Genomic DNA, 12,144 nt, shown 5'->3' on the forward strand with positions numbered 1-12,144 from the left:
AGGTGTTCTGCAAATGAGTCTGATAATTTAGCCATTTTATCTTCTTTGAATCTTTTCTGCTGGGCTGTCTCCCCCTCTGAACTGATGCATGTTAACTCTCCTTTCGCAGGTGTGGCTTCTGCTACATGGAGGTGGACTACGTCCCAGCAGGCCTCTACAACGTCATCCCCACCACCTTCCTGCCCAAACAGGAAGGACCCTTCTTCTTGGACTTTGCCAGCACCTCGCCCCTCAAGGTCTCCCAGCTCCAGTGAAGACGGCGCTGCAGCGAGGACGGGGCTGGGAGAGAGGTACTTGCAAGGGTATCATGGGATGTCGCTGATACTGTACTTTGGATGTGACGAAGGCCTCGATTAAACACGACGACCACAGAATGTTTCACGGCCTCTCCCCAGCTCCTCTTGCTGAAACCTTTCGCTGAGGACTAATTGTGGGCTCGACGATACCACGCAGTTATGGTGACGGAATAAATAATTAGTGAGGAACAGCATGGATTGGAATCCATCAACTGTGAAGGCGTTTTGGGACAGAATAAAATACACCTCCATCCAAAATTAAAAGGCCAAAGTAATATGGCGTTTTTCCATTACATGGTAACTGCTCGACTCGACTCTACTCGCCTTTTTTGGTTTTCCATTACGAAAAAAAGTCCCTGGTACCTGCCAACAGGTACTTTTTTTTTTTTTTTAGTATCACCTCCATCGAGGTTCCAAGCGAGCTGAGGCGATACCAAAAGATGACGTGAAAACCTGCAGACTACTGATTGGTCGGAGAGAATCGTCACTAATCACTGCGTCATCATTGCTAGCGACTGGCGGGGGTGTCCTGAACAAACCCGCCATTTTTCATCACAAAATGTTACTTCTGGCTGTGGCAAACAGCCACAATTCGAGAATCAGAAAGAACACACCTTCAACGTTCTGTGTGTGTGTCGCGTCAGGTCACGGCAGTTTCCGGCGGCGTCGCTATGACGACCAGCCACGCTCGCCTCACGCGTGAGGCGGTACTAAATCTGCAATGGAAAATGGAGGGGCACCGCGGTCGAGCCGAGCAGAGCAGAGTAGAGTAGAGTAAGCGCCAATAGGGACCGAGAGCTCAACAGTGTGGTTCCTGAAGTGAAAATCCCATTCATTTTCTCCATAAGGATTTAGATTATTAGTAGGGATGTTCCGATTTTATTATCCCGGTTTTTTTGCCCTCGAGTCCGAGTCCGAGTCATTTGATTTTGAGTATCTACCGATACCGAGTCCCGATCCGATACTTCTATAATAATTCAACTTTATAATACCTCCAGACCGCAGACATACTCGCGCTTTCTGCTTCAAGCTGCTTCCGTGTTCTACTTTGCCGGCATTTAACCAATAGCGTCTCTGCAACAAAGTGATGTCATGCCGCACGCGTTGCTGTTTCTGTGTGGAGTCAACTCTGTGCCACCGCATAACTATAGATGCGTTAAAAAATAATGAGAATATACATACATATATATCCGAGTCCTGATCGGGAGGTAACGTCCGATTCCGATCGAGTCTGAAACCACGTGATCGGGCCCGATTTCCGATCACGTGATCGGATCTGGACATCCCTAATTATTAGCCATAATGGCTCCGAGATTGTGAAACGAAAGTTTTTGCTCCTGTAGTATAAGTCCGACCCTGTTTTAAGATAAACATGTTTCATTCGCCACGTCATGGAGAATTACTACACTACCCACAATCCTAAGCGTAACGACGACAACTCTAAATTGTGGAGCTCGCTGTTGCCATGGAAACGTTAACCCCACCACCACGAACGGCTAGTGAGCTGCTACCGCTTAAAGCCTGTGGTCGTTTCTGTACACAGTCTTGTAGGTTTGCCTTTTTTCTGTTTTCAAAATGTTTTTTTTTTTTGTTTTTTTTGCGCCGAATTAAATATTTTATGATAAAGATGAGAGCTGGATGGCTTGTTTCCAGGCTTAAAACTCTTCATATAAGCATTTAATGAAACATCAATGGAGCAATTGAACGGGGGAAATCACTTCCGGAACCGGAGCCGTTCAAAAAGTGGGTCTATAAGATAGATAGCGTTTCAAAGGAGCATCGACATCATTGTTCTGATCAGACGGTTAAATCTGGTCTGATGAGATGTCAGTGATCAGAAGACTACATCCTGGACTCGACAGGATGCGGGGATGTAACAGGGTTTAAAATTAACACCAGCCACCAGCTATGAGCTGCAAGAATTGGCTTTGAAGCTGCCTGACAGCAGCCAATTCTTTTCAGGTTCTGTTTTGCTGCAACCAACGCCTCAACCATCCAGAAGAACATTCTTAGTACTTGGTCCTGCTTGGAATTTCACAAATGTTATGGCTGTTTGGAGATTGGTTTTCCTCACGAAGGGAAAGCAAGTTCCTCACAGAACTGGGAGAACATCTGTCCACATACTATTTCATGGTTTGGGCCCCTTAATTCCAGTTGCAAAAGATTTTTATTCTACAGTATAAAATTAGAGAACAGTATTCTTCCAACTTTGGTTCAACAGTTTGTGTTTGTCCCTTTCCTGTTACAACATGACTATGCCCCCATGCACAAAGCCAGCTCCGTAAAGAAATAGTTCATTGAGTTTGGTGTGAAAGAAATAGTCTATCCAGCCTTAAACTCCAACCCATCCAACATGAGCCCCACCTGATCACCCAGCTTCCATCACTAATGCTCTTGTGGCTGAATGGGAGCAAATCCCTGCAGCAGGTTCAACATCTGATGGTTGGAGCTGAAACCATAAGACTGGAGGCTATAGCAGCAGATGAATGCCTATAGCTTTAGAATGGCATGTTTAATTTTCACACATGGGTGGACTGTTAGGGCTCCTGCACACTGCCTACGTGGCGTGAGCGTGGCGTTTCTGTTGCGTGTCAGTTGCGTGGCGGCTGCGTGGCGTTTTCTATGTCTTTGCACACCAGAAACATGTCTGACACAGCGCTGCTGCTGCTAGCCGTGTCTGTACACATGGATGTTTACCATAAACATAAAGATATACTGATTTGATTACAGCAAAGACGTCTACTCTGCAGTATTGACGGAAAAATAGGCTACAGAATATTTTGTTCTGTATTGACAGGTGCAATATTTTAAAATTGATAATTATTATTTTAAATTACATTTATATCTGCATTTATGTCAAAACCTAGAGACTTTCAAACATCAAAATGTAATTTATTAATATGTATTTGTGTCAAAATGACATATAAACATCTTTTCATATTCTATTTTTCCTGGAAACGCTTCCAACACGCTTGCGTGTCGCGTGGAAAATAGGCGTCTGTCCTATTTCTAGCATGCACGCGTTTTCTGAGACATACGTGTCACGCAGGCAGTGTGCAAGCTCTAACCTGTTAACATGGGAGCCGAAATATAAACGGACACGCCACGCAGCTGACACGCTCACGCCACGCAGCCAGTGTGCAGGAGCCCTTAGGATGTCCACATACTTTTTGGCATAAGTTGTGGATCTTAGTTAGATAGATGAAATTGGACAAAACGTTTCCCGTTTGTTTGTTTTTTTTAGATCAGTTAGAGCCCAGCGAGCGATGCATCCATCCAGGCAGGTGAAGGAAAGGGTCATCATCATGATGTCTCCGTAAAAGACAGTGGCGTCAATCATAGCCAGTTTGAAATGACAGCTGTCTCTTGGGAATAATGCGTGACCCTGCCGAGGGAAAAACTAGCGAGATTGCTTTCCTGGCTGTGACTTTAACTGTGTTTATCACGTTATCACTTCTCCACTGAAAGCAAAAATAAAGAACTGCTACAGAAATCAAGCTGTTCCAAGATATAAATACAATAAAATAAGATAATAAACAAGAAACCACAAAGAAATAAATGAATCTTAGGCTCATGATAACTAGGGCTGCAACTAACAATTATTTTCATTGTCGATTAACCTGACGATTATTTTTCTCGATTAATCGATTAGTTGTTTGGTCTATAAAGTGGCGAAAAATGTCGATCTGTGTTTTTGCAAAGCCCAAGATTGTGATCGCCCTTGAATGTCTCGTTGGGCCCTTTACTCAATGCTATTCAGTTTACTGTAACAGAGGAGTGAAAATACAGACTTTTAGAAGCGGGAATCAGAGAATTCGGTTAATCGGTTATAATTGTTGCCGATTCACTTAAAAGTTGACAATGAATCGATTATTCTTTGGAGCTCCAATGATAACTCGTTGTTGTTGAGCCTGGACATTTTCAATGGCTTTTCAAAACTAACATCTTTTAACAATAGGGGCTTTCCGACCGGAGGGATTTTTGCAGTTCTTAGAACTAAACGTTCCTAGAACACTTTTTTCGTTGTGTTCCGACAGGAAAGATTTGGGGATTTTTAAGTTCCTCTGGCCACACTTCCCACTTGGCCAGTGGGAATGCAAACGGAAAAAAAGATTTTGGGGGAGAGTAGTTCTTAGAACTGCTTAGAAGTGTACTTTTCCTCTAAAAAGTACAAGTACTATCTGGTCGGAAAGCACTTTATAATGGGAAATTAACTCATGCTTGAGATGTTCACTACTGCAAAAACAACTTGAGAAAAAAGGAAGTTGCTTGATACTCGCAGCCATGATACAAAACTTTATTTTTCAGTGTCATCACTGTGGATTCTCAGTCGTCCCTTTCTCTAATTATTGCGTTCCTTCACCCTGACCAGACTATGTGACTTTGAGTTGAATAGTCTGGAGTCTCGGCCCAAAAATATTAAAAGCTGTTTAAATGTCTGTGCGGTGGAAGGGACAGTTATTTTCCTTAAATGACCGTGAAGATGTTTTTTCATTCTCAGGAGCAGTGCAGCAGAGCAGCACCACAGGGAATCCAGTACGGCAGCAGTTGAATGATGTCCCTTCATGTTGTCTGTTGATGTGACGGTTGAGCGATGAGATATCGGCCTCATTTCATGTCAGCACTCGGCTTAAGACGGCTGTTTGTGTGTTTGATTGTCACCATAAACCTTCTGCAGGTTAAAATGGAAATGTATTGCCCAGTACACATCCTCTGTTTACTTTTTAGTTGATTTTTTCTGCACTTTTTTTTTTAAACATTTCTCATGTTTATTGTCAAACAATATATGGAAATGAATATGTCTTTGTTCTTCAACACAAGCAGTTTAAACCTTTTTCAGATATCAACCTTTTTTTGTTTCGGTGTGGAAAGTTTCACCCATCAGCAGTCGGTCATAAATGTTGCTGCTATGTTCTGTGCCGCTTATCTCTGCAAAACTAGCAAAGCTCTGCAGTTGCATCACAAATTCCTTGGCAAAATATGTCTGTTGCAGTCGAAGGGCGTGCTGTGGTGGATCCAGCAGCGGCAAAATGTGTTAAAATGAACGTAGAGGTTTTGTGGAAGCAGTCAGCCAATGTCATATGTCATAATGTCAAACCTGAGTTTGTTTTCTTTCTAAAAATTCAAATGAAAAGTCAGTGACAAAGACACTTTTACAACACCGTTTATATGCAAATGTTTACATGAAGGTTTAATAGTGATGCTGACTGCAGCGTACAGCCGGCTCCACAGTGTTGAGGCTACTGTGCATGTCGTCACACAGTCTTTCTATGTTTATGGAGCGCAATCCACAACTGTAAAGCCAAACAGTCTGACTGCGACAAATGATTATTATTTCATTCAACAGTTTATGTTTTTTTTATTTTTTTTAAATGTCCCTCATGCGGTCACAGAGCCGAAGGTTACATCTCCACTTTGCTTTGTCTGACCAACAAAACTATAAAATATGCGATTTACAGTATGTCATGTAAAAGACATTTCTGAACCTGGAACCAGTGATGTTTTTTTTGTTGTTGCATGTTTGCTTGATAAATGACTTAAAGGAACACGCCGACTTATTGGGACTTTAGCTTATTCACCGTATCCCCCAGAGTTAGATAAGTCCATACATACCCTTCTCATCTCCGTGCGTGTCGTAACTCTGTCTGACGCCCCCACCGGTAGCTTAGCTTAGGGACCGTTCGGTATTTATGGCATGGACCACCGGAGGAAAATAGGGGAGGGTCATGTATTTTTATATTTTGCTGAGGGGAGGGTCATCCAACATTTTTTAGTCTGGGTGGGGGGGGTCACCCAACGTTTTTATTCATGAAAAGAGCAACATTTCAAAGTGGCTTGTTTGGTGCATATTTATCCATGTAGCTCTCAGTCTCGGCCCCCTAGCAGATGGTCTGATCCCATACGTGGAGTTTGCTGGGGGGGCTAGTTAAAAGACTGGTTAGTCTCTTTTGTTAAAACTGTCCATTCCAGACAACATTCACTGAGTTCTTGTTTTTATTTTTTTATTGTTTAAAAAATTTGTGGAATAATTACATCTGGCATGACCAGATATTAAATAAATATCTTAAATAACACAAAACAACTAAATGGTGATAGGTAATACATCAGAGTTCATATACTGCTTTAGTAATAAAAATATTACCTGGCTGATGATGGGAGCAGCAGGACGCAAAAAAACGAAAGTTACTGTTGCACTAGTCTGGACATCTTGCCGTGCCAACTTTGCAATAAAGGTTTCCTAAATGCCTTGTATATAAATGTGATGTCAGCTTACTAATTGATTGCGGGTTTTATGTAGATTTGGACTTTTATACGTTTATTCCACTTTGTTTAAACGGTGAAGTGGAGAGGCCTCGTTCACTTGTTTGGAGCTGGCTGGTGAATGTGACGCTCGTATCGGCCTTGCTGGATACACCGTATCATTTACCTTTTTGTGGATCTCCTGATCGCTGTGGATTACTTTTTTTTTTTGTTATTGGATTACGGCAAAATGCGGATCTTTTTTCTCAACGTGTCTTAACGTTTTATGGTGTGACTGCGCTTGGTTTCTGCGTTTGGAGAGGCATCTCAACAGACTGTAGGTCCAACACTGATTGTTCACTGTTAGATTTTAGTTGAATTTAAGCGTCTGTCTATTGCGTTCCAAAACAGCTGTGCCGCGATTGGATTTCATAAGGGCGAATTGTTAAATTGTTACAATGTAATTTTAAAAACTTTAAAAATAAACATATGTGTTTTGGAATATAATGTTCACCTTCGACAGCTTTACCTATGTGCTAAAATATACAATGACGATAGTGACAAGTCCATAGCAACCAGTGTTGAATTGGTTATATCCCAGCGTCCTTTGCTGAATGGTCTCAATGTTTTATTGTTTTATTTCATATGAATACTAGTTTACTAGAGGAGTAACTTAGTATCTGAAGTAATGCAGTAATGCATGAAGTGTGCATTTAGTTTCCATGCTTATTGTGTTTCCACAACAATGTTAGTGAGTAAATCTACTGAAATGGCCACCACACCATAACAGAGGAGTGGGATGTGTAAGATGAGAATGCAGAGGTTAACTCCTGTATGTCATGGCTGTAAAAATCAAATTGTATCTGTACTTCTTTGCTAAGTGCAAACTTGCACGCGAGGGGAGGGTCATTCCTTTTTATGAAATCGTTTTGGAGGGTCATAGGAAAATTATTACTGATGAGGGGAGGGTCACGTCTTTTTAGGTTAGAGGCCACAAAAGTCCTCCGGTGGCCCCTTAATTAAATAACGAACAGTCCCTTAGCACAGATCCTGGAGGTAACCGGCTCCAACTAGCCTACTGCTCCGAATAAGTGACAAAATAACGCCAACATGTTCCTATTTACATGTGATTTGTATAGTCACAGCGTGTACAAATAACAAGGTCACTATGCTTTTACTATCTAGTGTTGACTCTATTACTCCAACTCTGAGTGAACTCCAGGCGAACTCTCTGCTCCTCACCACGGGGCTTCAGGTGCTGCTAGCAAATCCCTCCGCCCAAGTAGCAGTGTTTCACCTTTCTGAGAATATAGTTCCCAGTATGTATACGGTTAGAAGATGCCTGTGTCTCATGTGACATTATTTGTACACGCTGTGACTATACAAATCACAACATGTAAACAGGAACATGTTGGCGTTATTTTGTCACTTATTGGGAGTAGTAGGCTAGATGGAGCAGGTTACCTCCAGGATCTGTGCTAAGCTAGGCTAGTGGTTTGGGTGTCAGACAGAGTTACAACACGCACGGAGATGAGAAGGTTATGTATGGACGTATCTAACTCTGGGGGATACGGGGAATAAGACAAAGGCCCAATAAGTCGGCGTGTTCCTTTAAATTATTTATTGATTATCAAAATTGTTAATATGTTTTTTCATTGTTCGACTATTCGATGAATCGACTACTTGTTTCATTATTAATTGGTTTTCCCTCCACTGCGGCCTGTATATTTGACTCAATGCAGACTGCATCAACTAGGCACTGTGCACTGAATGAGGACACTATTACAAAAACATTTTCACAGTATAATACGATTTTTTTTTTCTTCTTTTTTTATGATTTTATCATGTTAACCTCAAGCATTGGCTTTGTTTTACAATCATTCAATTTCTTTTGAAGATTTCTTTTAATCGTCAACACGCAGTGCAAAGAGAACTTGCCTCACTACTGTAGACATTTATTCAATCCAAGTGATATATGTGATGAACTCAATCTGGTTCATAGTGATGCTTCCGGGGAGCATGGTGACAGTTTTCACTCATAACTACTGTTAACAATAATTCATAGTAAAGTTAGTGCTGACGACTGTAAATGAACTATACATGCTTGTGTTCTAAAAGGGTGAAATGTTCTGTTCAGAATGGAATATAGCTTTTAATATATGTACATTGCCAAGTATTTCTGTCAAATATCCAACCGCTGATTGATGATAAATCATTATTATTATTATTATGAATGCCATCTTTTCTGTTACCAAACTCAGTTATGTATTTTTAATTGGCAGCAAGCCGACTAATTTCAATATGAAGCAGGACAATCTTGCAGCAACCTGTTGTATGAGTGATGATGTAATGTTTGCAGAACTTGCACTAAATGTTGGGTACACTGAGGTGTTCAAACTTTGAATACATAAAAATGATATCTGCTTCTCTCTGTGCTCTTTTATTATGTATTTTATTTGGGAGGGGAAGGGGATTTTATTTTGATAGAGCTAGCGACATGCATCACATTTTGTACTTTTTCTGTCCGAGAACTATAAAAAGCAATTTGATCAGGGCTCTCATCATGCTGATTAGCTAAAAAAGGCTTGTATTCAGTCCTGTTGGCATGTTGGCAAGTGTTCATATTATGCTTTTTGGCTTTTTGCCTTTCCTTTATTGTGTTATATATCTTTTTGTGCACGTTATAGGTTTACAAAGTGAAAAAGCCCAAAGTCCACCCCAAAGGGACTTACCATCTCCAACAGAAAACACTGTTCACAAACTGCTCCAAACAGCTCTATTGTAGTCCAGCCTTTACTTCAGAGACAAACGCTGGTCACTTTGTAACACGTTATAATGCTCGCCTAGTTGCTAGCATGGCACGCCCTCATACTCTGCTTCTGACTGGCTAGTAGTCCTTACCTAGCTACTGCGCAGCCCGATGGTGTTTTAAGCCCCCAACAACTCCTTCCAGGCAGCGCTGCGACTGTTGACTTCAAGGCACCTAACCCTAACCTTAACCCAAACCTAACCATAACCATTGCCTAATCCTAGTGCCTTCCAGACAGTGCTGCCTGGAAGCAGTGCCTAGGGAGCTCAGGAGCACCTCATCCGTGGATGAGGACGTATGTGAGTGCTGCTACACAATCATTACTCCACGCACATTTTTCCTTAACATAGCAGTCAGGAATCAAATCACTTTGGGTAGTCATTCAGTCAAATTGACCCTCAACCTTCTCTTTTTATGGCACCTTGCGATGAGCACATTTTGATGAGGAACAGTGTCGTCAGGCCTCACGTGGTATATGATGGGCAATTTACCCAAAAATATGCCAGGGTAAATGCACAGGGGTGCAAATAGCATTCACTTCTAATTGCACCAGGGTACGAATAGCATACATTGATATTTGTACCAGACGGGGTATTAATAGATCACATTGCTGTGTGCACCTGGGTACGAATAGCATACACTGCTAATTGTACCAGGGGTGCAAATAGCCTCACCCATTTTTTTAAACATACTATACTATGACTTTTTTTTAACATATTATAGTATGACATTTTATGACATACTATACTATGAGTTCTTATGACTTTTTTCAAAATATAATACGACTTTGTTGACTATTTTTCGACATATGACTTTTTTCTGACACACTACTGACTTTTTATGAATTTTTTCGACATACTATACTATGACTTTTCCGACATATTATACTTTGACTTTTTCCAACGTTCTATGAGTTTTTATCGTTTATCGTTTTTCGACTTTTAACAACATACTACACTATGACTTTTTTTCGACATACTATACTATGACTATTTTATGACTTTTTCCAACATACTATACTATGACTTTTAATGACTTTTTTCGACATACTATACTATGACTTTTTATGACTTTTTAGAAGTACTATACTATGACTTTTTACGACATACTATACTATGAATTTGTTGCTAGATACTATACTATTACTTTTTATGATTTTTTTCCGACATACTATGACTTTTTTCGACATTATAATATGACTTTTTAAGACATATACTATGACTTTTTATGACATACTATACTATGATTTTTTCATAATTCTTATTTTTATTTTAATGTGTACTCTTTATTGATCCCCAGTGGGGAAATTACAATTTACACTCTGTTTGCTAGAAATCACTACACACAGGCCTGAAATACACACACACACATGCTCAGGACCTATTCATGCACAAATGGAGAGATGTCAGAGTGAGTGGGCTGCCAGTGCTGGACCAGCGCCCTGAGCGGTTGGGGGGGGGGTACGATGCCTTGCTCAAGAGCACCTGGCAGTGCCCAGAAGTTGAACTGGCATCTCTCCAGCTACCAATCCACACTCTGTACTTTGGTCCGTACTGGGACTTGAACCAGCGACCCTCCGGTTCCCAACCCTGGTCCCTACGGACTGAGCGACTGCCACCCCCAATAGACATACATACTTTTTTCGACTACTATACTATGACTTTTTATGACTTTTTACAACATACTATACAATGACTTTTTTTAGACATAGTATACTATGAGTTTTTTCAACAGACTATACTACGACTTTTTTCAACATACTATTCTGACTTTTTAATAATTTTTTCGACGAACTATTTTATTATTTTTTAGGACTTTTTTTCGACATATACAATGACTTTTTAAGACTTTTTTCCGACATACTGTATTATACTTTGACTTTTTTTTATAAAAAAATTTCAACATACTATACTATGACTTTTTTATGACTTTTTTCGACATACTACACTATGACTTCATTTATGACTTTTTATGACATACTATAATATGACTTTTTATGACTTTTTAACGACATATTATACTATGATCTTTTTATGACTTTTTTCGACATAATATACTATGACTTTTTATGATTTTCTTCGACATACTATATGACTTTTTTTCGACTTTTTACGACATACTATACTATGAATTTTTTTCTACTACTATTCTATGACTTTTTACGACATACTATACTATGAATTTTTTTCTACTACTATTCTATGACTTTTTACGACATACTATACTATGAATTTTTTTCTACTACTATTCTATGACTTTTTACGACATACTATACTATGAATTTTTTTCTACTACTATTCTATGACTTTTTACGACATACTATACTATGCCTATTTTATGACTTTTCCAACATACTATGGAAAAAAAATGACTTTTTTTGAAAATCTATACTAGGACTTTTTTCATAATTCTTTTAGACATTCTATGACTTTTTTATGTCTTTTTACGAACTATAATACTATGACCTTTTTATGACTTTTTTTGAAAATCTATACTATGACTTTTTTCGACATACTATACTATGACTTAATTTATGACTTTTTATGACATATTATACTATGACTTTTTTCATAATTCTTTTAGACATACTATACTCTGACTTTTTTATGACTTTATGCGACATATTATATTATGACCTTTTTCTGACTTTTTTCGACATAATATACCATGACTTTATGATTTTCTTCGACATACTATACTATGACTTCATTCATGACTTTTTATGACATATTATACTATGACTTTTTTCATAATTCTTTTAGGCATACTATGACTTTTTTATGTCTTTTTACGAACTAT

The 12,144-nt window shown here is 39.5% G+C and overlaps 1 protein-coding gene across 2 annotated transcripts in view; it reads left to right on the forward strand.

The window, feature by feature from the left end:
* capn7 (calpain 7) overlaps nt 1-5,275 on the forward strand; it is a 38,823-nt gene extending 33,548 nt beyond the window's left edge. The window contains exons 21-22 of one of the 2 annotated variants that reach the window (XM_036006296.1): nt 110-290; nt 4,798-5,275. In XM_036006296.1, coding sequence (XP_035862189.1) covers nt 110-254 — 145 coding nt within the window. In that variant the 3' untranslated portion in view covers nt 255-290; nt 4,798-5,275. Of the gene's footprint in view, nt 1-109; nt 291-3,540; nt 4,264-4,797 lie in introns of those variants that run through there. The other variant, XM_036006297.1, reaches the window with a different exon arrangement.
* The last annotated feature ends 6,869 nt before the right edge of the window (nt 5,276-12,144 follow it).

Source organism: Sander lucioperca, chromosome 10, assembly GCF_008315115.2.
Source record: "Sander lucioperca isolate FBNREF2018 chromosome 10, SLUC_FBN_1.2, whole genome shotgun sequence".
In the NCBI taxonomy this organism is placed as follows: domain Eukaryota; kingdom Metazoa; phylum Chordata; class Actinopteri; order Perciformes; family Percidae; genus Sander; species Sander lucioperca.